General features: G+C 33.9%; 3 protein-coding genes across 11 annotated transcripts; all 3 read left to right on the forward strand.

Moving 5' to 3' along the window:
• Window positions 1–4,015: 4,015 nt before the first annotated feature.
• On the forward strand, window positions 4,016–6,590 carry LOC147412085 (mediator of RNA polymerase II transcription subunit). Of its 2 annotated transcripts, XM_086458813.1 has the most exons (5): window positions 4,020–4,575; window positions 4,692–4,796; window positions 5,950–6,017; window positions 6,145–6,229; window positions 6,337–6,590. In XM_086458813.1, exons 1-5 carry the CDS (start codon window positions 4,366–4,368, stop codon window positions 6,451–6,453), a joined length of 585 nt encoding a protein of 194 aa, XP_086314939.1. In that variant the 5' UTR covers window positions 4,020–4,365; the 3' UTR covers window positions 6,454–6,590. The 2 variants fall into 2 exon arrangements, with proteins under 2 accessions (XP_086315006.1, XP_086314939.1); XM_086458880.1 differs by lacking the exon at window positions 4,692–4,796 and having other exon boundaries at window positions 4,016–4,575.
• A 5,667-nt stretch (window positions 6,591–12,257) lies between these two features.
• Window positions 12,258–17,195, forward strand: LOC147412086 (casein kinase 1-like protein 3). The gene is made up of 15 exons (XM_086456112.1): window positions 12,258–12,569; window positions 12,690–12,730; window positions 13,294–13,363; window positions 13,458–13,606; window positions 13,853–13,948; window positions 14,049–14,119; window positions 14,499–14,560; window positions 14,667–14,730; window positions 14,993–15,077; window positions 15,189–15,315; window positions 15,543–15,625; window positions 15,930–15,987; window positions 16,064–16,176; window positions 16,549–16,743; window positions 16,898–17,195. Exons 1-14 carry the CDS (start codon window positions 12,494–12,496, stop codon window positions 16,738–16,740), a joined length of 1,287 nt encoding a protein of 428 aa, XP_086312238.1. The 5' UTR covers window positions 12,258–12,493; the 3' UTR covers window positions 16,741–16,743; window positions 16,898–17,195.
• Window positions 16,897–26,363, forward strand: LOC147412087 (Putative eukaryotic LigT). 8 transcript variants are annotated; one of them, XM_086456063.1, is made up of 18 exons: window positions 16,897–17,012; window positions 17,325–17,413; window positions 17,499–17,709; window positions 17,985–18,531; window positions 19,903–20,397; window positions 20,504–20,570; window positions 20,677–20,794; window positions 20,921–21,177; window positions 21,309–21,346; window positions 21,509–21,588; window positions 22,827–22,894; window positions 23,485–23,806; window positions 24,506–24,618; window positions 24,695–24,760; window positions 25,175–25,265; window positions 25,496–25,563; window positions 25,919–25,956; window positions 26,104–26,363. In XM_086456063.1, the coding sequence occupies exons 5-18, from the start codon at window positions 20,372–20,374 to the stop codon at window positions 26,288–26,290; spliced, it is 1,539 nt and encodes a 512-aa protein (XP_086312189.1). In that variant the 5' UTR covers window positions 16,897–17,012; window positions 17,325–17,413; window positions 17,499–17,709; window positions 17,985–18,531; window positions 19,903–20,371; the 3' UTR covers window positions 26,291–26,363. The 8 variants fall into 8 exon arrangements, 7 of the variants coding, with proteins under 7 accessions (XP_086312189.1, XP_086312171.1, XP_086312180.1 ...); XM_086456045.1 differs by lacking the exons at window positions 16,897–17,012; window positions 17,325–17,413 and having other exon boundaries at window positions 17,543–17,709; window positions 17,985–18,303; window positions 18,449–18,531; XM_086456054.1 differs by lacking the exons at window positions 16,897–17,012; window positions 17,325–17,413 and having other exon boundaries at window positions 17,543–17,709; window positions 17,985–18,303; window positions 18,449–18,531; window positions 19,999–20,397.
• The last annotated feature ends 682 nt before the right edge of the window (window positions 26,364–27,045 follow it).

Consider the following 27,045-nt stretch of genomic DNA (forward strand, 5'->3'; position numbering starts at 1 on the left):
TATGTTTATTGCAGGTTTAAAAGGTAACTTTTTTAATCCCTTCAGTTCTATTTTAATATTTCCAACCCTAATAAGACAACATGTTGGGAGGAGGTGATGTTAAGTTTCTCTTTTTCGTTTTTGTTTGTGTGCGTGGAAGGAGGGGAATATTTTATAGAGTGCTGATAATTTGATGAACTTTTGGCGCACGCACCTGATGCACGCTGACGTGGAAGCACATAATTTAGTTTAAAAAAAGAGAGAAAGTTTCACTCTCTTGCCCGTTCTCTGCCCACATATTTATTTTTTAAGATTTCAAATCTTAAAAAAGATTGTTGAGCCTACATTGATTATCACATTGACAATACAACAACACAACCATATAGATTTAATGAAAATATTCATATTCAAAAAAAAAAAAAAACAATTGTTTTTCAAGCTTAATCCAAGGTGTTTAAAATAGACGACTACCATGTGCCCAAATTTAAAAATAAAATTCAATTGTGAAAAATAACTATTTTTTTTTTCAGTTTATATAATTTTATCCTCTATAACCTCATTTCATCGGATTGTGATTTTGAATGTCACAAGGTCATCAGATCTGAAAGTTTCCTTTTTTCCATTATGGGTAGGAGAGAGAAACTCTTTTTTTTTTTTTTTAAAGTTATGTGCTTCCACATCAGCATCTGTGCGTCAAAAGTATGTCAAATTATTAACACTCTATTTTATAGTGTGCAATCCTTTTGGATGCTAGTATCCAACTATTTTCTTGAATTAAAATAATAATAATAATAATGCACCAGCTCTTATCAAAATTTCGTAGTCAAGTAGAGGCCCCCCCCCCCCCCCCCCCCCCCCTCTTTTGAAAGTATCAGTTAGCTTAGTTATTGGTAAAGTCTATACATGAGTGATACAATAAATTAGCAATGGATTCAATTTCTCCCATTACCATGACTTACTAGTTTCACTAAAAACAGATTTACCCAATGACAACACCAAATAATTAGAAATTTCTAGTACTACAATATAAATGATTGAGATTAGAAAACAATAAGGTCGTGCAACACGTACAATGCAACTTGCCCCAAGGATTAGTCGGGTGCTCTAAGAAGTTTCAAAATAATAATAATAATAACAAAATGGAAAATTAAAAAACAAAAACAAACATGTACAAGGCAAATTTGTGATCTTTGTATCCAGTTCTCTTTTTATCATATTTCAAAAGGCAGCGGCCCATTTCTGCTATTTATTTCTCTCTTTATATGGGCCAATATCATTTTGGTTTTAGACATCATTGAGGTGTCTAACTTCAGCAGACCTCAGGAGAACTCCATTTTTTCAAAAAATAATATTGGGGTCACATGTGGATTTAAGAAAATCTGGCTTTACAAGTCACAATATCACATAAAACACGATCCACAAATCATGCGTGAAACAGTGATAGTTTGATTTGGTGCATGGGGTGACAGTTTTATGATAACTTGACAGAAAATTAGTAATATTTTATAACCCTTTCTTTCTTAGCATCATTTTCTTAAAATGAAACTTATTAACCACCGTGGGGGTGGCTGAATGGTAGTAACTTGGGGCCAAGGAATCTGCTCTTTCTATGGTCTCAAGTTCAAATCCCACTACCCATAAAAAACCTTGGTGGCCACGCACCGCTCCACGTAGTGGGGTATAGCCTGAGTGCGGGGCGTAGGGACTAGTCTGGCGCGTGCAAACTGGCCCGGATACCCTTTGTTATCAAAAAAAAAAAAAATGAAACTTATTAAGTGAAATGATATTTAAATTTGTCACATTTACTTTATTATTTCTTAAGTTTTATTTTCATCGTGTGCATCCTTTGCTATTATATATTGAGATAAGGGTGGATATTGTTTACCCAAAAACACATTCATTAAGTTTTTTAAATTTCAATTTGTTTTATTTTAAACCAAGAACTATAGAAACCCTATTGTTCTCTCGTTTTTTCTCATGTAGAATGTCTCTTTCTCTCTCTATCTCTTTCACACACACACACACACACTTTAAATCCACTTAATCCGTTCAAGTTCAACTCCCTAATTTCTCATCACGTGTGATAATCTCCTGCTCTCTGTCTCTCATGTTAAACCCATATTCTTGCTGTTATTTCTCCTTCAACCCTCTCCTTCATCATCGTAGGTGACAGTTATTGTTGTGGTTTTTTTAAATTGCTTTCTCCCACCTTGAATCCAATAAACTCATTTCATGAGAGAGATTAGGATTTGACGATAACCAATTATTTTGTTTGATCGGGTCTTTATTAGATCAAAACCTCATTCGTTCTTGACATCTCAATCCAAATTGAAATATAATGGTGGGTCCTACTCTTTTTATTTCGAAATTTATATCTCATATATAATGTATTTCAAGCGCATGTTTTACTTTTTTAACTTTTATCTTTTTTATCTTTTCAAGAGTACTCATAACTTTATTTTCTTTTTTCTTTTACTTTTTTCTAATATAATCGTGCTCAAGTGAACTCAAAATTGTACCTCATATCTCACTTTCTTAACATGAAAGTGTGTATAAATGATTTTCCACTAGTAACTCGATGAAAAGCATCTATGGTTCCTACACACTTCCACTCCAAGAAAGTGAGATATGAGGTACAAACTTGAGGTCACTTAGACATTATTCTTTCCAATATTACCCTTCCAAGTTTAGTGTCTTTCCACTTCTCCCTCCTTTCTTAATGATACTTCTCCAACTTTATTATTTTTTCTCTTTCATCCTTTTTAAATTTAAAGATTTTTTAATAATAATATAATACTCTTCAAACTTTATTATTTTTTCTCTTTTACCCCCATTAACCTTAAAGAGGATGCTTGTGCCTAACTAGCATATCTATATAATAAAATACAATTTATACCCCCATAAACAAATATCTTGAGGATGGTTGTCCCTCCTCCTTTGTCTTCTCTCCTAACATTAATGTCTTTTCAATACCCATTTTCAAAAACACCCCTACAACTTTATATATATATATATATATATGGGGGGCGATCAATGGCAAACTTTTTAGCAAACTTTTTGGCAAAACATTTTTCAAAACATGAGTTAGAGGTTTTGGAATGGGCTGATTTTTGGTGAGGATGATTACTACGGTGAGGAGATCATCATCACAAAAAATCAGCCCATTCCAAAACCTCTAACCCATGTTTTGAAAAATGTTTTGCCATTGAACGCTACCCTATAGCTATATATATATATATATATATATTTTTTTTTTTTTTCTCTTTTCTCCCTTTTCAATAATATCCTTCTAAATTTATTATTTTTCCTCTTTCACCCCCTAAATCCCAAATAGGATTTTCTTGCCATTGACACAGTCAAACTCTAATATCTATATGTCATTGGATAAAAATAATAAAATAAAAAACTTAATTTTTCATCAAAACCCCTAAGGGTTGTTGGGCCCATATGGATTACCAAATTGGCAATCCAACAATTCAGCCTTCAAGATTTCATGAAAAAATTCAGATTAAAAAAAAAAAACTGTTTTGAGTTTCATCCAAGGTGTTATGAATGATCGGCTACTGAACTTCCAAATTTAGAAGTAAAATTCAACGGTGAGCTGACGAACCTAATTCCTATCCTGACTATAAGTTAGTCAGGCAAGTCTGAATCTAATGCCAAAGCTTTTTAATTATAAAAGAGAATAAGATAACTTTCTATATGAAGAGTGAAGACACAATGTCATAAGTAACCTAAGTAATTATATGATATTGATATATGTGAGAATTTGGGACTTTCCTACTAAATCTGAATCATAATTCTTGAATTTCTACACAAATCAAGATCGAGAAAAGGATTTCTTTAAATCTCTCACACAAACCTGTTGCCGAATCCCACTCAGTGTTGGGCCTTTTCATCTATAACATTTCAAAGAGGGTAGATCATAAGAACCACAATTTAATTAGTCGGTCCTACCTTAGGGGATCTCTTAACATATGTGGGTCTCATTCGCCTTGCATGTGTAATACATGTAGTCCATGCCAAAGGCCTTTTGTTCTACCCCACAAGTACCTGTGAGACCTGATTGTTTCTATCATGAACATATTGTTAATTCATTTCCAAGTCTTGAAATCAAACCACCAATCGCTTTCAAGGCCCAAGTCTCACAAAAGAAAATAAAAAAAAATGTTCTCAAGATCAGAGAAAAAAAATGAGAGAGAGAGAGAGTAAGGAGAGAAATATGATTATATATCACTGAATCTACAAAATCTGGTCCAGCGATGCAATAATTACTTTAAGCAAACAACTTTTAAAAAAAAAAGGTATTGGAGATCTCTGATAATTAAAACTAACAGATATGCTGTAGAAATTGGTTTTGGTGCAAATTTCATTCAAAAGGAAGATATGGGTAGCAGTTATTTTGGGGAGCCAAGCTTGGGAATTAATGGAAGATCTGGGTCTTCAAGAAAGGGGAAGAAGAGCAACCCAGACAGGCCAAAGCAACCACAAAGAGGCCTTGGAGTAGCTCAGTTAGAAAGGATCAGATTACATAATCAAATGAATTGTACCTATCTTCCTTCCCTTCACACTCCCTACCCCACCAACTTCAATCTGGTCTCTTTGTTCTTTCTTTCTTTCTGTTTCCTCTTGATGTTAGAGATATGATTATTATCTGATGTTTATTGGGTTTGAAGTTTTAGTGGTGTTTATTATGGTTTCCATACATGCAGGAGGAGGATGTGAGAGTGGAAATGACATATACATCTGTACCATCATCATCATCATCTTTTTCTTATTCATCATCTCCGTCTTTTGGTTTTCACCCAAATATCATGGTATGTTGGATTTAATAGAAAAAGAAACACAATAAGGGAAAGAGAAATCAACAAAAAGATTTTGACATGAAAACTCAAAGTTTCCTTCTCTCTCTCGCTCTCTCTTTTAAATTGCATGTCTGATCAGTTTTTCGTAGTTCATCATCATCATCAAACTCTGATCATGCCAAATATGAATTCTATGCTTATATGACATGGTCATGCTCATCATCAGCATCACCATGTATATATTTGATCAATGAAATAGATAGTGAAGATGAAAAAAAAAATAGGGAAAGAAATCAGCGTCATCATCACATTCTAATCATGCTAAGTTAGAATTTGTGCTTTTATGACATGATCATGTTCATTATCAACTTCATCCATGAATGAAAGAGATTGAAAGAAGAGATTTTAGGAAATTTAGTGGTCCCTTTGTTATCATCTGTTCTATACAAATTTGTCTTTAGATCACAAAAGAATAATACTACTTGAATTCTAATCATGCCCAACATTAATCATCATCATCGTCAGTTCTGATCATGCTAAACATGAATTCTGTCCGTATGTGACATATTATATTCATCATCAGAATCTATAAGTTCCATCTATGAAATAAAGAGATATTTATGGAGGGGAAAAAAAGTAATCAAAAAGAAAAGAAACTAGGAAAAGGGTTCTGACATGAAATTGAAATCTCATAGTTTCCTTTTCTTTTCTTTTACAGTAAACAATGATTAAAAGATATACTTCATGTGTTTCAAGTTTTTTGGTATCATTTCATTATCTTCATCAATTCATTCTGATCATGCCAACATGAATACTGTGCTTAATTATATGACATGGCCATGTTAATTTCATCAGCATCACACCATCTATAATTAAGTTTCATGAATGAAAGAGATGTTAGGAAATTATTGAATGAACCTTTTCTATTATTGTTTTATACAAATTTGTATTCATGTTCCAAACTAATATTACTACTACATGGATTCTAATCATGCCAAACATGAAGCATCTATGACATGGTCATGTTCACCATAAACAGTATCATCACCATCTATGAGTTTCAATAATGAAGGAGAGATTAGAAAATTGAATGGATATTTTCTATAATTGGTATATAAAAATTTGGATTTAGGTCACAATCTAATACTACTCTACATGGCGTCAGGTGGGTATGAGAGAGATGGAAGCAACAGATATCACATATGGTGAATCCCAATCTAGTTCTACAGCTAGGTACCTTGTATTTGCTAGTATTAATTCCTTTGTTGTGGCATATATAATGGAAAATTTCAGCATCTTCAAAGCTTATATTAGTGCATGAGAAGCTTATGATCTATCTGTGATATTTCACTGTGACCAGATGGAATCACAACAAGGGTATCTTGAAGACCCAATATCCGACACAGCCAAGCATAACTAGACAGATCTTAAGCTTACACATGGAGGTTGTTTCGAGATTCTTTCGACAACTATTTACTTTATCATTCTTCATGAATCAAGACATCCTATACATGATATTGAAATTTATTTTCCATGACTGTTTGTATTATAGGATTCAGTGCAAAAGAAGAGAAGGAAAGAACGGTGTGATTCGATGGACTCGAGCAGTCAGAACTCCTATTCGAGCGAAACCCAAGAAATAGATTTAGATCTGAAACTGTCTCTTTAGTCTGTGATGCAGTAATTCTAAAGAAATGGACTCTTGATATCATCTTGAATAGTGAGTTCAATTCTTGTTCTTCTTTCACATTTTATGTACTTTAAAAGAAATGAGAAAGAAGTTGTAGTTTTTCAAACTTTTCAATTTATGTTAATTAAAGGTCCAACAGGAAGCATAATTACTTAGCTGGCACAAAGATTTTTTACGCACAAAACTTTATTAGATTCATGACTTTATATGTTCACCTTACTTAGATCACCCATGCTATATATCTACTTTTAACTTTTGATCAATAGTACTATTAGCTTTTTTAAAGGTGAATAAAAGGTAACATAGCAAAATGGAAAAAAAAAAGGCAGAAATTGACATTCATGGTGATTAATTGGGATGAAAGTTTTTCCTATTCGAGATAAAAGTGAGAGAAGACTGACCTTAAGATTCTCCCAATTATTTTTGTTTTCTTTTGAAGTGGATGTTAGATTTGTAATATCCATTGCATGGATCATGTAGTGGTCTTTTTCCAAATAGACCATCTTCACCTCGAACGATAACTTTAATGGTGATCCTTTGTTCTTCCGTTGATCTGTAACTTAAAATTCTCCTTGGAATTGCAAAAAACGAGTCTCCCCAAAATGATATTTAATTGTATATATTGTCCTACAATGTTAACTAAGATTGTAGATCATATATCATGAAAGTAATTGAAATCATAGTTCTAAAACTTGTCGAGTCGCCTTGTCTAGATTGGATTTGTCTAGTTGGATCAATTTGAAAGGCTTCTTCTCGTTTCGAATTAATAGCAAGTTGGGGGACGCTACAAGACCGCTTAATTGATCAAGCCATTAAAAAATTGAAGCATGTTGTAAAGCTTTCAGATGTTCTGATCATGAATCACTCATTTTGATTATTTACATGGGTTGGGAATTAACTCCTCAATTTGTTCAAGTTAAAGAATAAATCGAGTTGAATTAGAAAATCTACTGAGTTATGCGACTCTTTTTAATATTTTTGTGGAGAACAAAAATAAATAGCTTTATTTAATTTAAAAACTATAAAAGTGCTTTTTAATATTTATAAATTTAATTAATTTTTAATGCACTAGTTTGATTAAATTCATGAGTCAACAACTTGATTCGTGGATATTCGAGTTGAGTTTTGTGTTTTAAAACTATGATAGAAATATCTTGCAACATTATATATATGCATGAACAGTGAATATCCTATACATTAATTACAATAAAAGTAAATTTACATTAACAAATGTAAATGATTTTGCATGGAAACATAATACCAACATCGAACATCCATTTATATCATTTAGGACATATCTCCTTGAACGAACGAATACTAAACAAGTTTGAATTCGCTTTACCCCAATTTTTTATTTTTATTTTTTTGATAATCAGTGATTTTAACCCCTCCACTATCTCAAATTTTTAAAGATTTTTATTTTATTTTTTATAATTAGAAGATACATAATCATCAACACACTCCCAAGCTCATCTGGGATGTAGACGTAGTCTCCTCTATAATGATTGAGAACTCTATGGATCTGACTAAAACTTGATTTCCCAAGGTATTTCACAATCTTCTTTCGATCACTTATTCTATTTAATTGGAATTTAACTATTTGAGGAAGATATTTTGAAATGCAAGAGTAGTTATCTAATAAATATCATCCTCAATAGAGAGGACATCGACACTTGTAATGGTGTTATTCACCTATCGGAAGTTTCTTGATTTCAAGTTTCATAATTTTTTCGTTCACATTAAATGGTTTTCAACATTAAAAATAAATAAAAATTCATGTGTTATTTTATAAATAGTATGATAAAGTCAAGATTCAATAATTATTTGGTGGGGTTTTAATTCAGATCTTTTGGATAAATTTATAAAAGTTTCGAGAATATTTTGGAAAATATGAAACAATGATTTTAGATTTCTTTACCAAAATCCATCTTCTTCAGCCTCCAAAACAATCCTTGAGAGAAAATAAAGTTTTGAGATTGAAGGGAATTTTTTTTTCGAGAGCTGTTATTGGCACACTAACTTTTACTTATTACAGCTCTTTAAAAATAAAGAAATGAATTGAATGATTGAGAATAAGTAAAAGTTGGTGCAAATAGAAGTTCTCTTTCTTCTATATTTTGGATTTAAGATTTTATATGAGCCTAATCATAATTGTAAACAACTACAGAAATTGTTTGAAGAAGTGTTATAATGTTTTGTAATGGTAAAGATTATACATTGAGCCTTACCCTGATGATGTTTGACATGTGTGATTTAATGTTTAATTGGAGGTGTGATAAATAATTTAAAAAATTATGGTGTAATAATAAATAAAAGTCAGTGTATCAATAACGGCTCTCAAATTTTGTCAGATTTCACTCAATTTGCCAAATTAACAGCTAGTCCCTTGTTTGGAGGTTTTTGTGATGGATAATGCTAGAGTAACGTCATGGTTGGATTTTCTGACAACACCCACAATGTTATCCTAGCAAAACTCTTTTGTGATTCCTGCTTTTATAGGTTGATTCCAAAAATTTTCTTTAATAATAGAGTCTTGATAATATTACTCGCCAAGTGACATATTCAAATGATTGTTACGCCTCAAGATACACGATTATCTCAGGATACACTTTTTAATGGGGAAGTGCAATTATGTTTCTCGAGACGTTTAGATTTACGATACCCGAACTTGTCACTTCATATGGAGTCCTTTGAGTATGCCACCTAATAAGTCATATTATTATGATTCTTAATAATATTTTTATATCTTACGTGATAAATGTGAAGAAAAGAATAATGCTAAAGTGACCTCAAGTAGAATTTTATATTGCATTTTATGAAATAAAAGTGGATAGAAACCATAGATGTTTTTCAGCTCGATGAAAAGATGAAAAGCATCTATGGATCCTATCCACTTTCACGTCATGAAGTGCGACATGAGCTTTCAGCTTGAGATCACTCCAACACAACTCTAGGCTATGTTTGGATTGAGAGAAGTGGAGAGAAGGGACGAAAAGAGAAGAGAATCTCAATTTCTCTCCATCATGTTTGGATTGATTTGAAAGAATTGGGGATAATTTTGAGATTTTAAAATATCTTAAAAGAGATCTAAGGGATGAGTTGACATTATAAAATAATTTAAAAGGTTCTCTCAATTTCTCTCTTCTTCTCTCCACTTTTGGAGATAAAGAAAATTCATCTTTTTTTTTTCCTCTCATCTTCTTTTCGATTCTTTTCTCTTCTCTCCTTTGCTTAACAATTCAAATAAAAGTAATGGAGAGAAATTCATTTATTTTCTCTTCTATTCTCTTCATTTCTCTCAATCCAAACTCATAAAGAAAATTATCTGATCTCACAAAATTTTGGAGGATTATGAAAATTACAGGACTCAAGTAGACATTTTGGGAAAAAAAAACTCACACATGCGATTGAATTATAGAGTAATCCAAAACAAGTTATTGCCTTTTAGCATGTCTTCTATCTATTGGATCTAACGCACGTGTTTTTTTGATAGCTCCGCTTCACACGCTTCTTCATCATGAACCAAGTGGTTCCACCAAAGTAGACAACAGTAGATTGGTTTTATTTTTTAGTAATTTAGACCCCCCTCCACATTTCTCTAAACATTTGAGATACCTTCGTGTCTTCAAATGGATGACGTGCACCCCTTGAACTCGGTCTACCCTAGATGTCCTATACGACAATGACCTTAGATGCCCTCCTCTCTTCATCCTCTAAGCAAAAACCCTGAATTCATTTTTTCTCAGGAAAGTCAGTTATTTTGATAAACTATATTTACGAGGAAAATATGAAAACCACCTAGGTAATTGACGAAATTATTATATACTCAATTCTGTTATTTATTTATTCTTTATAAAAGTAGTTATCTAGTGTAGATTCGGGGTGTCAATGGGTCGATTATGAATTGATTTCATATACACCCAGATTCGAAACTTAAATAAAATTTCAATTCCAATTCCTTCAGTTCTGAGTATACTCAGAATCAACTTTACAAAACCCGATACCCATTAAGATTGATATATATATATATATTGAATGAGAAAAAAATGAGTATCCAATAAAATAATTATTTATAAATATAATAATTTAACTTGTAATTTCTCAATTGAAAATTAAGATCAATGGTGTATTTTTTAAGAAAATCAAAATTTTGAAAATAAATTCATAGAAAATTAGGGTATGGACCATTATTTGTTGTTGAAATTGTATAATATATGAAAAAAAATGGGTGGACGTTCATTTAGAGAAAAGGTGAAAAATTAAAGAAGTCTCATTTTTTTACATTTTAATTTTAGTTTAAGCACATTTACTTTAAGATTTCTCTTCGTTAGTATTTAATTATACTACTAATTTTATTATAAATAAAACAAATTTATTAGTCAAGTACTTGAATAAAACCTAAATCTTATCGAGTAGTTAAGGTAGCTACTCAAAATCAGACCAAAAAATGATTGGATCCATAATGGTAGACTCAAAATCGACTAATCGATATCGGGTACATCGAGTAATTGGATACCCATTGACACCTTTAGTGTAAATAATTGTACAAACAATTTAATAAATAAGAATGTCATATAAGTGAATATAAAATGTGACCTATATTTTGAGGATTTCGTGTCTAGATGGGATAAGCTTTGCTCCTTGTAATTCGGCCGACTTGTTCTCCCTTCCCCCCCCCCACCCCCCTTCCCCTTTTTTTTACTTGTTTTTCGATGGATTTCTCATCCTCTGACTTTGTATATTTTTCTTGATTTAAATAAATTTATACTCATAAAAAAATTATATGTGACTTACATTACATAAATATTTTGGTAAAAATATATCTATAATTATAGAAAGATAAGACTTGTCTTAATAAATCAAATCTTACTAAGGATCATTGGGTCCACATGAATTGCCATATTGACACTCCAACACTTGAGCCCTTCTAGATTTCATGGTATATATATATATATTTTGGGTTTGATACAAGATTTAAAAATGGATTGCAACTAAACTCTCAACTAAAATTCAATGGTGAATTTTTTTTTTATTTTGTTGTGTTTGTGTGTGTGTGTGGAGGGGGAGGGAGAGTTAAAATTTGGTGATCTACATCCCTGTGACATACTTTATTGGATGCCACAAGGAGGTTTGGTGCGCGAAAAGTTTTTTTAATTATAAAATTTGGTATATAATTATTTTTGTAAACATTAAAATATATGACTGATTTAGTAAAATTTTGCAAAATATTTGACCATTATTCTTGTATTCAACTTCTTGTAGAAAATCCTCCCAACAAAAAAAAAAAAAAAATGTCCTAACAAAATTTCTTGAAGATAATTGATTTTAGAAAGAAACTTCTTTTTTTTTTTTAAGGACGAAGACGAAGGTGTTTAGGTCATTTCACCATATTAAATTTCTAGAGTTGAAGGAGGTCAAGGGTGTTGTCGGTCGTTTGAAAAACTAGGAGGACAACTAAAAAATTCACCAAAATTCACTTTTTAGTTTTTTATTTATGAGAAATACTCGCCACCTAAATCTTCTAATCCTAAAAAAACCAATATTACAATAATACCCTTTCGTATACTTCTAACAATAAAAAAGAATATGACAATAACACCCCAATTAGAAATGAAAAAATTCCTCTCTTTTCCATTCAACATACGGTAATTTATGGACATTTTCTTCCTTTTCTCGCCATCCAAGCGGCCGACCTTTAGTCAACAGGTCAAACGATGCATTTCAATATTACAAAATTACCCCTTCATTTCTTCCAAATTTCGATGCATCTGATCTTCTTTCGTCGCCCTCAACCTTAAGTACAAATCTCCGTGTGAAGCTCTCGTATTCTCTCGTGCATGTGGTTTCAGATTCGCCAGAAAAAAAACCTAGCTCATTTTTTTCTTGATTTGTGTTTCTCATTCTCTGCTTTAATCTTACTCTCTGATTTCCTTTCGATTCGAAAATAAATTTCCTAACCCTAATTTTCATGCACTGAGAATTTTGATCGATTGGTTGATCGAGAGGAGAGATCTAGGGCATGGAGAGAATCGTGGGAGAGAAGTACAAGTTAGGGCGGAAGATCGGTAGTGGATCCTTTGGAGAAATCTATCTCGGTGAGATTCGATTTCTGAATTTTCTTTTGTTCTTCGATTCTTGTGTTTTAGATCGAATTCTTATATCTTTGATTCTGATTTCTTTCTTCTTCTTTTTTCTCGAATTTTTGTATGTTTCAGCGACGCATGTAGATACGTTTGAGATCGTTGCAGTTAAGATCGTAAGTATCCTTATTATTTTTTTTTTCCAGATAAGTTTCCATCAAGTTTCAGTGTATTTGGTTTCAATGTCACTGTATGGAGTTGAAAACAAATAGATCTTGAGAATTTTGGTCTTTTTGTGTTCAATTTTATTTCTCTATTCGAAGAATCGGATGGAACCCTAAAAATAGCATTTTTATGTAGTATGATCCGATGTAATGATCTTAATTAATCACATGATGTTGCATTGTAATTTTTGATCGAGCCCTAACAATTCCTATTAGGATCAATGAGCAATTGTAATTGTTGCCCAATTGAGTCTCCGTATAATTCAGCAAGGGTCACTGACTCAGTTTTTATGTTTTCCTTTCATCAACGGGCTTGATTCATCGCAAATTAGGGTGAACAAATAATTGTAATATTAAATGCTTGAAAATATTTTGAAAGTTGCGTTTGTAATAGATAAACAATTGAGCTGGAAAGGAATGTTTCAACTTCTATTTTTCTTTCTCAGCTTAGAAAAACAATGGGTATCGGTTTGTTGCCTAAACTGATAGTTGGTTATCATGTTTTCGGTTCACAGGAGAACAACAAGACTAAACATCCACAACTTCTTTATGAAGCCAAACTATATAATATTCTTCAGGGAGGAAGTATGTCTCGTGTTGTATTAATTTCCCACTCTCTCTCTCTCTCTAAATTTTCAGTATTATGGATAACTATTTATTAACTTTGTTAATCCAACAGGCGGTATTGCCAGCAATAAATGGTGCGGGGTGGATGGTGAGGACAATATTCTTGTCCTTGACTTGCTGGGTCCAAGTCTAGAAGATCTGTTTGTGTACTGTGGAAGGAAATTCTCACTGAAAACAGTCTTAATGTTGGCTGATCAGATGGTAATTTTTAATTTGTGTGTCCTGTTGCATTACAATCATCTACTTCTAATTCTCAATCATCAACTTCATCAAGAGTTTTCTGTGAACTCTCTCTTATTGGGTTGCGATTTAGCTGCCTTTTTTGCACCTAGCTATGTTCTCTGTTTGCATTGATAGGACTATCTTTTTAAATATAAATATAAATATACTGAAAAAATAGTGCTTACATAATGATGATTGTTTGGTTATTGCTTCTCTTTATTACAGATAACAAGAATAGAGTATGTGCACTCTAAAGGATTTTTGCATCGGGACATCAAGCCAGATAACTTCCTTATGGGTCTTGGTCGCAAAGCGAATCAGGTAATGATTTTTTCATGCCTTTTTCTTTATTTTTGACTTGCATGGGTGAATTTTTCTGCTGCTTCCTTCATCTTATATTATCTTAATGGGTTTTGTTTAGGTCTACATTATTGATTTTGGGCTCGCAAAAAGATATCGAGACTCTACGACCAATCGCCATATTCCTTACAGGTATCATTCTAATTGCTTGCTATAAATTTGATGGTAATCAGACTACTTTCTCTTGTCTGTTCTAACAGTATATATTTAGCTTGTTTGACTGTTAAAGTAAGTAAAATAATTTCTTTGATTGCTTGTGTAATGTTTGTCTTTTGGGGTGGTTTTAATTCTTAAGCAGCACAAAAAATAATTTATTCCTGTACTTTATCTGGTTCATATGCAAAGAATTCATTTCTTGCTCATCAATTACTTCCTCCAGGCTTAATGACATATTTTTCTATGTTGTATTTTCCAAAATGTTTATTTTATTTATTTTTATTATTATTTGGGCCTATAGATCTATAACGAGGTCGTAAAATTGACTGCACATGTTTCCCTTTATATCTCACAGGGAGAACAAGAACCTAACAGGGACTGCTCGCTATGCAAGTTGCAATACTCATCTTGGCATTGGTACGTAAAGAGTGATTTTTTAAATAATAAAAGCTTTTGACAGTTGTGATATTTCAATAAAATAATGCACTGTAACTTTCCTCATCCTTGTCTCATATCTCTTTAGAGCAAAGCCGGCGAGATGATTTGGAGTCTCTTGGTTATGTTCTTTTGTATTTTCTGAGGGGAAGGTATGTCTTCTCTTCACGACATTTTTCTTCCTTACAGGATTATTTTATTGAATATGCTACCTGCGCCCAAGCATTTTTGAGGCTCAATGAAATTCAGATAACGTGGATTTTGTATATGGTGCTTGGATTAGTAGTTATTTGCCTTTTTGTTTGTTTGTTCGGGATTTTCAAACAAATGTTATTAATGAATACTGTGATGGTATCAAACTACACTGCTATTGCTATTATCTGCTCAACTGATCCCAAATATTTCTGGATTTAGCCTTCCATGGCAGGGCTTAAAAGCTGCCACAAAAAAGCAAAAGTATGACAAGATATGTGAGAAGAAGTTATCGACTCCTATTGAAGTATGTCTTTACCACAGATGTACATGTTCTGATTTTTGCAATTCAGTCTGAAATTTGTATGGTTAGTATCAGGTTTCTCCTAAGTCCTAACATCATGTTTGTTTTGAAAAGGTTTTGTGCAAGTCTCATCCTGTGGAGTTTGCTTCATACTTCCATTATTGTCACTCTCTGACATTCGATCAACGGCCGGATTATGGATTCTTGAAGCGCCTATTCCGTGACTTGTTTACTCGTGAAGGTACATTTCCCATCTTGAAGAGCCCTGAGTTTGGCCGGGTTGTACTCCTTTTCCATTCTTTTTTCATATATTAGTTTTGCCATAAATTCATCAATCATTAAAAAGGTAATGCTGGAGCCCAGCAATATCACAGCGCTATGGTATGTTGGGTATATCGCTGTTTTCTTTCTTATTTTCCCCCAGACATTGGATGCTTAGGCTTAATTTATCGTCTTCATGTCTAGCAGGATATGCATTTGATTATATATTTGACTGGACCATCCTAAAGTATCAGCAAGCACAAAGGACAAAAACTCAACCTCGATCATCTGTTAGTATTCTTGTCACCTCGACCAGTAGTTAATATATTAATACCTTATCAAAAAATGTATTCTTGTTACTTCTCTACTGGAAACTCCTTTTTTCTCAATTGCTATTCTGCTACTAGGAGCATGTATGTGAGGAATTTTTTTCCCAAGTCGCATGCTTGTCCTTGGAGTTTGTTTTGTATAGATATGGTTTTAACTGCACCGACTGCTAAATTTTATTGAAAGTAGTTTTCTTATAGCTGCTCATATTTGAATTGAGATTATGTGTTGTCATGTTCTTATAAAAGGTGATATTTGATTTTACAGCCAATGTCTGGACTAACCAGCACTCGAGCAATGCCTATGGATGTTGACAAGCATCATGGTAAGGGATTTGACAATAGCTTTATGGCTCTGTTCCTTTACTTAAATTTGATGAGTATTTGATGCTTGTTTTTCAGCTGAGGTCATTGAGAGCATTGGACCAAGTAATGGTGCCCGCCCTGGCATTCGTATGCATTTTAAGTCAGCAAAAGACCCGAATTTGAGTTCAGACAATCATGTTGAAAAGAATGTAAGTGACTCTTGTATACCACTGAAAAAAAAAAAAATTCCCCGCCTTTTTCATCTCCTAAAAGAAATTCAATATTATTTTTCATTGCTACTGTATCATGGGATGCTAGCTTTATTTTTCACATGAATCAATTCATGAACAGCTTGGTTAGAGCTCCTGTTGAGATTATTATGGTCAGCACTTCCATCTAGGCTAACTACATTTGGGTATTTTTCTTAAATGGTACCCATTATATTCACAATATTCAGATGCTTTGGTAATATAAGTGCTGATTTACTGTGAAAAGTCATCACCATTATCAGTAATCTCATGCTTTAACTTGGCTTTGTGTTTCTTTCGCGTTAACAACTACTTTTTTCTTGATTGCCACAGGATTTTAGCAATTTTTCTGAGAAAGTGCACTTGCCATCTAGTTCATTTGATCTTGCTGGTTCCTCCAAGAGAAATGCTCCCAGACCCTTAGTGCCAACTGAAACTGCAAACCTGGGTCATGGAACGGGTGTCAAAATTGGTCAGTCAAGCAGCTGGTTTCCTTCATTACAACGCAATTCTTCTACCAAATGAGTGGTATGGGAGCATGTTTAATTGGTTTAAAAAATATGTTTGCCTTCCCTATTATGCTTTTATACATTCATTTCTACATGGTTGTTGAGGCTTTCTTACATGACATGCAAACCAGCTGTTATCTTGAAATCTGAACCTTCACATTTTATTTATTCAGCGAAGATCCCGGAGAAAGAATCACTGGACACATACAGAAGCTGTGAAAGTGCTACAATGTTATCATTATTCAAGTCTCTTTCTGGATACCATCTCGCGTACTGTAATTTTTTAAGGTGAACAGACACATTGGATGATGCTTAAAAATTGGTCTACTCAAAGGCTTGGTTGCTGTTGCGCAAATATGGCACATATCTCTCAGCAGTTCCGTGTTTTTATGGTTCCATGTAACAAGAATGATATGTGAAGTGTTCTCTTCATTCTTATGTTAATAGATCATACAGTTCTCTTTGTCCTAATATGGTTGTTTGACATTGTGCGTATTCTATTTGATTCAGGATTCTTAGTTGCTTATATATATCTTTTGTTACTTTAATTCTTTTGGATCAAAGCCTTGGATGTTCACCTGGATCAACTTTTAACCTTAGGTACTCAAGTCCTTCAAGATCTGAATTAACCACAGTAATATAGTGTTATGTGCCAATTTTATGGTTCTGCGATATGGAGTTTTCACCAGGTATCAACGTGTTTTATCAAGATTTTTATTTATATAAATAAGTGGCATCCATTCATCTCATTCATCGATATCTCCTATTCTCCAGAGGATGATGTGCAACCAGTTCAAAAGTAGAAGACAAAGATCTACATGAAGAGTTAAGGTCGACTGATCTTATTATTGCAAGAAACCCAACATCAAGGGAAGAAAAAAATTCCATCATCATCTACGCTTTATCCCAAATGTTTGTGATCGGCTCACGTGGAGGAAAAGATGTGGACAGAAATGTTGCTCTCAAGCTTGGAGAGACACCGAAGGTAGTCTATGTGCATGAACACTGCTTTCTGTGCTTAAAAAGTAACTCCATGAGTGTATTGTATGCTGGTTCATGTTTTATGTGTTTAGGTTGCATAAGGTGTTCAAGTCACTAGAACTCGATAATAATTTTAGTATTTGCCTCAGATGAGTCTGAGGAAATGCTAATTCTGTAGATCCATGCCTGCAGAGAGTTATTTGTTTGGTATTTATGTAGTGGTTAAGCAATCTTCCTCGTTTAATGGTTGACAAACTTATGGTGCGATCATATTTGCAGATTTTATCCAGAACAGTTGGTGGGGGGGTTGAAGTCAAAGGAAAAAAGGTTACGTAAAAAAAATAAAAAAAAAAATGAAAGAAGGGCTATAAATGAAATTGAACCTTTGACTACCACCATTCAGTCAAGTGGCAGCCCGACTTTTGACAAGGGAACAGGCAGTATGATGAGGATTGGCCCTATATAAATTGTAAAAATTTATAGATAGTTACAGCTTGTGAGCAGAATACTTGGCTCGGGACAGAGGGGAATGGAATATTTAGCTGACCCAAATCTTTGGGACTTGGCTCTGTTGCTGCTACTACAGCCTGTGGAAGAGGTGATGAGCCTAATTTTCAACTTCATTTCACTTGTAGAATTGAAGGAGAGTTAAAACTGATGAGGAAAGATGTAGCCTACGTGCACGCATTGTACAGCCATGACAGTTCAACAGAAGATACTTTAATAATGCATTGATCTGGCAGATATGAGACGCCGACAAACCAATCCATCTAATACAGGACAGACTCTAGTGTAGCTGTTTGTGCTGCTGCTGCATCGAGGAAAGGTATGTTGGTCATCCTGTTTTGTGATGGAAATACTGGCTGATGATGGATGGATGGATGGATGGTTGGCTATGTGCTAATTCTCTCATAGAGGGGTGTGCTTGTGCTCTTTATGATTAGTGAGAGACCGGGAGTTCGCCTTGCCAGATAGGAATTGAGTATGAATTCAATAAATCTTGTGCTGGCAAATTTTAGATTGAAAAGCTGAAAAGAGTGGGAGGTCCAAAATAGCTTTATGAGAGCAGTATGATCACAGTTTACAGTAGAATTGGCTTTAGGTAGAATTGAATGGTCCAACATAGTTTTAACCAGAACCCCCACCCAGTTTTTGGGACAAGGCTTAATGAAGATGTGAACCAGTACGTAAACTTGGAAATCAGAATGCTATTGCGTAGGTGCTTCACACGAAGTCAAATTTTGCCGAGAAATTTACCTTTTTGAGTAAATGTTATACTGGTCCCAGTTATAGCTTAGACCTGGGCTCAAATCCTGCGGATACCGAGTCATTTAACTCATTAAAATGGGCTTACTGATAATTTAATTTTTATTATGCTCTCTGACCTCCATATTCTCTGAGAGATTGATAGCAAATGACCTAAATGCCCACATCAACCTTTAGCTGACCCAAAGATTCGATTCCCTTAATACCATCCTCCCTCTAATAAAATATGAGAAAAACTGAAAAACGAATAAACCTACCATATCATACAAACCATAAGAATATCTTGATAACGAAAATTATATAACTTGAAAAAATTTAACAAACTCTCTCTCTCTCTCTCTTCACAACCCTAACAACTTCATCCAACACACCTTCTCGCCAAGTACTCGATCTTCTTCTCTACTCCCTCTTCAAAAAACAAATCATCAACACATCCTCACCTTCTGATAACTCATCAACTACATCCACTACACGAAGAACAAGAGTCTCAGTCTTGGCATGAGACTTTCACTTCTTTTTCTTCTTCTTCCTTGTGAGATATATCAGAAACAGCATTACTAATCATCTCCAATACAAGAGAATTGTTTCTACCAACCTTTGCTTTCTCAAGTGCACCAGACATCATACACTTCACAAGTTCACTTTACAAAAAGAGCAAGAAATGATAGAAGGCCAGTAAATAAATAAATATAATAAGTATTTATGGATCCAACTGTAATGTATTAGTACCTTTCAAAATTCAGCTTGATAGATTTCTGGGGATTGGAAGCTAATTTTTATTTTATAGGTGTACTCCACATTCTCTTAAAACTCAATATTATAAAATTGGGACGAATGTTGGTAGAGAGAGTTATTTTTTTTTTTCCAAAGTACTTATCAATATTTAATTCCACAAATAAATAAGTTTTTAACACAAAAAATTCACTAGCAGGTCACCATGTCCCTAAGATTATTTCCTTGGATCGGATCATATGATGCTAGACCCAAAATCGATCGACTAATTGATTTCGGATTCATGGTTAATCAGGTAAGTGGCACCCGTTTTCTCCCCTGACTCTGAGTTGAGTACCATGCTAATTGGTACGACTCGTACGCAAAGAATAATGATTTTCGGACGCTCTCCTCTGACGTGGTATATGTAAAATCATATATTATTTTTCTCGGGATACACATTACACATATTTATGGGGATGTTCAGTTGAGTATCCCGAGGGAAAACTATGATTTGAACTATGCAACTTGAGGGGGCGTCGAAAATCACGACTCACAAAGAATAATGATTTGCTTACGCAAAGCTACAATTACACGTGTGCTGCTAAATAAGCGTGTGACACTCACCCTAGAGGCTAGAGCACAAATCCCGCGTATTCCCTTCCCAACTTCTTCAGAAATAGCGACGAATGATTGCTTCCAGGTCTTTTTTCAGGTACTATTATCTCCACCACCGACACTACAATGCATTTTATAAATATATATATTTATTTAATCCTAAAATTTCCTGCTTTTTTTTCTCCCTTATCTTCTATTTTCAGTGTCGATCGTGCTTGGAAAGTTGCTAATACGTGTGTTCTATCTAATAAATACGTAGACGTCTTTCAGGTTCAACTCTGTTTCAACTATAAATCATGTTTTCGTTTCGTTTTTATGATTAATTAACGCTTTTTCAACCAGTTTTTCTGATTAATTAATCGGTTTTACATGCCAGGGTTGTAATGGCTATCATAGTGTGACTTACTTTAGGAATTTTATGGATCCACATAAGAAACAGAGGAAAGTAAGACCTGTTTGGAAGCCGGTTTCTACTCAATCTAGTTCTCACGAAGGTTCGGTTTTTTTTTTTTGTTGTAAAATTTGGTTAGGGTTATTGTGATTTAGTGTGCTATTATACTTAATTGAGAATACGTAATAAGTAATTAGGTGTAGATGGATTATTTTACTTGAATTTTTAGGTGTGAAGGTCCAACTTGAAACCCCACATGTGGATGTCACCTGTGACGATAAGTCTGAATTGGGAGTTCAAGTTCAAGTAGTGCATTGTAGCACTTCTGATTCTGTGTCCAATGTTCAAAATTTTAGTAAGAAAGATGACTTATCGATTTCTATAGCGACACATATGGAAGAAGAAAGATCAGCACTTTCTGCAAATGTAACAGTGGACAACGTTGATTTGGTTGACCAGACCGAACGACATTCAATGTCAGTTGAGGTGTGTTTATAGATAGGTGTTATTTACATGAAATTTGTGGTCCTTATTGGGTATCTAGCTCTATTTGACAATGGGTTCTAATGTTTTCTTAATCATTTAACACAAATAATAATTTGGCCTTTGATTTATAGGTTGCTGCTTCCCTGCTTCGTTTCATAAAAGGAAAAGGGTATAGTTTTATTCTTGTCTTGAGTTCTTTTTTCCCATTGTAGAATATTTTGCTCGATCTGTATAGTTATAGTTGGAAATTAATAATTGGTCTGTTTTGAGCTTATGATTGATTATTTTCCATCACTAGGATTTAATATTTATTCATTCTATTTGCTCTTAGGGGGTCTACACAGAAACAAATTGAGGAAGAGACAGGAGTAAAGATCATTTTCCCTTCATCTAAGAAGGAAAATTCTATTGGTAACTTTCTTTTGTCTATATATATATATATATATATATATATATATATATATATATATAGTTTGTCTGTTTCAACTAATGATTGAACCTCTGTTTACAACCTTTTCGTAATTGTACCATTGAAAATTTCTTTACCTTCCAATAATTCCATTTATGAGTATATTATGCTCCAGAGTCCGGAATTTTCATTTCATTCTTTGTTTTCTGTGTGGGCGAAATTTGCATCAAAATCTCCAGCAGAAATTTTCTTCTTCCTGTATCTTTTGGGTTGGTCATCTCGACCTCCCTTTTTCTATTAAAATTGTCTTTACTTATAAAATATATATATTCTTGTTGGTGAAATTCCCACAAAACTTGTTCTTTACATGGAAAGTTGAAATTTGCACGTAAGATATGATGCTTTATCAGCGTTTTCATCGACAATTTGGAATTTCAATTGCCATCCTGCATTTAATTTAAGACTGTTATGTGTCCCTAAGACATTATTAGGTTATGGTAATAAATTCAATTGTAGTTTGGCTTGCATGGGGTTTGCTTCTACCAAGCTTGATTTGGTGTTGTAAATTAAATTAACTTTTTATTGATCTAGAATGACTTATAATGGGTTATATGAAAATGATTCCCATGTGAACACCGAGAAAGCTATGGTATTGGAACCGTATAAAATACACAAAAACAAAATATTCCTAAAAAGAAGATATTTCAATTCTAAGTTGCCAAGATTCTCTTATTTCATAGCTAAAGTTGCTGTAGGTTTTGTGTAATAGTTTAAGGAGCGTTATAACGGATTAATAATGGATAACTGTCACCAGTATTGGGGAATGGCATATGTGATGCTTAATTGACGTCATTGCTTAAGTTATCCTTATCAATAATAAAGTTTCTTTCACTATTCCCACCTAGGTCCTGGCTTTGGTTGCTTGGCCGGGATAGAACCAACCCTTATAAGTGGCGGTGACACTCCATTTCTAATGATTTCCTGTTTTCTTTATTTCTTGTTCGATTATCTATATTTAGTGACTGGATTTTTGTTCCCCTCATGTATTATCCCAATCGAAAAATCCAAAACTATAATGTCTGTTAAATCTTATTTAGTCACTTGTTGAGTTTTGTGATTAAATTGAAAGTCATGTGGTGGATCTCACTGTCAAATTGCAGTCCTCCTTAGAATTAATCCTTCTGCTTTGTCATAGCAATAATGATCCAGTGCTTGGCTTTCATACAGTTTCTTGTTGCAGTTATTGAAGGTGTCTCCATTGAAAGTGTAACTAAAGCTTCAGAGAAAATACAAGTGACAATTGAGGAGGTTACTACCTATCTCTGTAGCTTTTCACAAAAGTCCTATATGTGAATAAAATAATCTCATTTACTCTTGAAACATCTGAATGAAGGGCCAAGTCCTAATTTCTTTTTCCAAGTCTTTTCTTTATCTCAAGTGCAGACTTTGTATTGCTTTAGTTAATACATTTTAATCAGTAGGAGTTTATTTTTCCATTGTTTTTAATAAGTTCAAATGTGAAGGCACCACGACTTCACCACCTCTCCAAGGTGGCACCTTCAAAAACTTCATTTTATTGGTAGCTGGACTTGAATTCACCACTTCAAGGTTGAGTTGCAATATGTCAACCAATTGAGCTATGAATCCAAACCCATTTCTTTTTCTACGTTACCCTTTTTTTTTTCCTGGTTCTTGAATCCTCTTTTCATGGATTCCAGGTTTTGTCTCTCTGTTATTTTTGGAAGCTGCTTCTTGCTAGCTTGTGATGATATTTAATTTTTTTTTTTACGTTGATGTACAGAATATTGGTCAATTGCGTGTCTTTGGCATGTCCGCCTTAATTTTTATTAATCCAGTGTGAAGTGCTCATTTCACAATTTTTTCCCTTTGAATCGCAGGCAGTTAAAAGCCCAAATCTTGATTATTCTCACTTCATATCACTTCCGTTGGCTATCCACCCTGAGCTGGTAGATAAGCTTGTCAATTTTCAGAATTCCATTCTGGGAAGTTGTGATTCTAGCAAAGTAGAGAATCTGGGTAGTGAATCAGATGATGACGCCTCTGATGACGCAGAAGATAACAACCAACAGTTAGATGGAGGACATGATGTTGCAGTTAAGCTTAAAGTTGAAGATGGAAACGAACATGTCAAAGACAAGATGGATAAAATACCAGTCGTCAGTTATCCACCTAAAGCATCAAAATCTTCTGTTTTATCTGGTATAGTGATAAGTTTATGCTTTACCATAATAGCATACTGTTACAGCCATGTTATACATGTGTGCTTCATGTAGACTAGTTTCTTTTCTCTTTTCTCTTTTCTCTTTTCTGTTTTCTTTTTTCTTCTGTTTTTGTGTGTGTGTGTGTGTGTGTGTGTGTGTGTGTGTGTGTATAGGGGGGGTTTATAGTTTCTCTGTTATTTTGTAGAGAGTCTCTTCTTTCTTCCTTAGTAATTCTCTGTTTCCTTTTGTATCCCTTCTTTAATAGAATCATTTAGTTATTAAAAAGAATCAAAATACGTCAATAAGACACCTACACAACATCAAGATTTGTTGTCTGTATCCAGTCAATACTCTGTCTCCCACATCTCCCTATAGAGCATTAGTTGTATGTCTTTTTTGGTCACTTAGTTCTGCTTTATTCATTTTTTACTTTAACCATTGATGGTTTCTCTTATGTGATGGGGGTTTTTGGAGGAAATGTGGGTGGTGAGGGTGGAGTGCATATTCTGTGTAGATTAGTTATTTTTTTTCATCATTTTGTGTCTTCGTATTGCACCTCTAAATTGATTAACCTTACCATGAATGTTGTGATGCGAACCTTTTTTTCTCCATATGTTGAATTTCACTGTTTCTTTTCTCACTTTTCATCTTTTTATTTTTTATATTTTATATTTTATTTTTTCCCTCTTGACTACAGATTTGGGAATAGACAGATCCATATTCATTAAACCCAAAACATTTCACTTAACTGTGCTCATGCTGAAGTTGTGGAACAAGGAACGTATTGCTGTAGCTTCTGAGGTTTTGCAGGTACTTTTCTGCCAATGCAAATATAAATTCTTTGAAAGTGGACCTCTCATTAACACTTTTTATGGTTCCTTTACAGCGAGTCTCTTCAAAAGTATTGGATGCCTTGGACGGTAGGCCCCTTTCTGTAAGGCTAACAGGGCTGGTGAGATTCTTTTCTGAGATGATTTATAGTTCGTAGTACTGGTAAATTCTTTGCAATATGAAGTGAAAACTTGCTAATCCATAATTTCTGTACTTTGGTATTTCTTTGTTAATATAATTCTTGATTGTATCAATAAATTTAATGGCTTAATATTGTGTAAGAAGGGAAAGTATTGGATGCAGCCGATAAGTTTTCTCAATGTAGTCAAGGCACGCGTCTTGATGCTCTCAAGGTGCGCCTCAAGGCAAGACATGGCAGAGGCACCTTAAAACAGATGAGTGAAGCGGGTTCTGTAAGGCGCACTGAGGCACACGCCTTGACTACGCATCTTGTTTAGGTTTTCTAATTCCTGCTTTATTTACCATATGGATTATGGAGTGCATATCAACACATAATTACTTTACATCCTCGCAGGAGTGCATGAGAGGTTCACAGGCAAAGGCCCGTGTTTTATATGCTCCAGTGGAAGTAATTGGTGGAGAGGATCGCCTATTACATGCCTGTCGTATCCCAATGATTTTACAAAGCAATTTTTTTTTATATGTCCGATTAGGCACTTTGGTGGGCTAAAAAAGAATAAAGAATACTAGTTGGTTATAAACTTTAACAACACTATTTGAATATAAAATTGGGCTTGGACCCATAGTTCCGGTGATGTATGTATATGGTTATATAGTTTTGTCCGTGCATATTGCATTATGGATCCATCCTTTTGGATTTCTTGAACTTTCTTAGAAGTCATTATTGACGCCTACGTTGAAGCGGGTCTTGTTCTTGAGAAGGATGCTCGGCAAAAGTTAAAGGTAAACGTTTAGATTTCATATCAATCTTGTTTTAATCATGTCTCTTGATTTGAAACCATTTCCAAAAACGCTATGATATCAACACCATGGAACATCTTTATTATATAGCTTCTCTAGATAAAGCCAAATCAGTTTTCAGAATTCATTTAAACTTCACTAAACTGTCAATTAAAACTTTTCCTTCAGAATGCCAATTAAAACTCATAAATTTTCTTCATGTTTAGCTATTGTTTCCTTTTGCCATATTTTCTAGTACTATTTGGCAATATTCTTAGAATTTTGATTGGTGGACCTGAATTATTTTAAAACTCCACTTGCAATAAATTGATATTTGTCTTGTATCCTCCAATTGCAGTTGCATGGCACTCTGATGAATGTGAGGCACCGCAAAAGGTGATCATACTCTTAGCTTCACTCTTATTTTTTTTTTAATATAAAAGAAATTAAATATTGATATGTTTGTACTCCTTGGATGTTGAGGATTGTAGAAGTCAGTTGCATTCCTAGAGATACTTAATCATGATAATGGAAATTGTTCAGGAAGAGAAGGACGAATTGGTTCGATTCATTTGATGCGCGGGGCATTTTCGAACGATATGGGTCTGAGGAATGGGGGGAGTATCTAATCCCAGAAGTGCATCTATCGCAGAGGTTTGTGTTTGATGAAAATGGATATTATCATTGCTGTGCTTCAATTCCTTTTCCCAAAAACATGCCAGTTGAATGATTCTCCCCCATGTGGACTGATCCAAATTTGCACTCCTGTTTGTAAAAATAAAATGGGTTCAGTTTATTGTTAATTGATTATGCTCTTTGGTGGATGCTATGTTATATATTTGCTATAATCTGATTGTTGCTTGAATAATGTCTGCGCTGGGGGTTTGGGCACATGAGGCCATGTGTTTGGATCCAACTTACTGACTAATTACTACTGATACTAGGTGTTTCTGCTCTTCTTAGTTAAGATGCAAAAGATAAATGTCTTAGAAATGTCGAATGTTCATGGCAGAGTGTGTCTACTGCAATCCTGGGGATTGGAGTTGATTATGTTCCCCTACGACCATGAATTGAAAGCTAGAAGTGATTGGTAAATACTTTGAACTCGGTATTGTGGATATTTTCTTAGTTGCATGGGAGGTCACAATTACAAAAGGCTTCAGGTTTAGTTAGGATCATGGTTTTTATTCTAGGGTTTTTTGGCATCCAGCGAGGCAAAGATGAGAGGGATGAGTCTAACCCTTCCTGACTATTTTTTCCCCTTGCACTATCTTAAGAGTCAAAATCTGAAACCAACAACCAATTCTAGCTGTCTGTCTGGGATCAATCTGTGATCTTCAGATCAGCTATAAAGAGTGCTCAGAGTTATGTCTATTTTTTAATGTTCTCTCGCCTGCCTCAATGAAGCTAGGCCCAAGAAAACAATTAGAGGAACCGTTCATATTTTTTTCCTCAGCAAAACTGCTTCTTTAAATACCTCTCTGA

The sequence above is a fragment of the Akebia trifoliata genome, chromosome 1 (genome assembly GCF_017979445.1).
Source record: "Akebia trifoliata isolate Shusen 1 chromosome 1, ASM1797944v1, whole genome shotgun sequence".
Lineage (NCBI taxonomy): Eukaryota > Viridiplantae > Streptophyta > Magnoliopsida > Ranunculales > Lardizabalaceae > Akebia > Akebia trifoliata.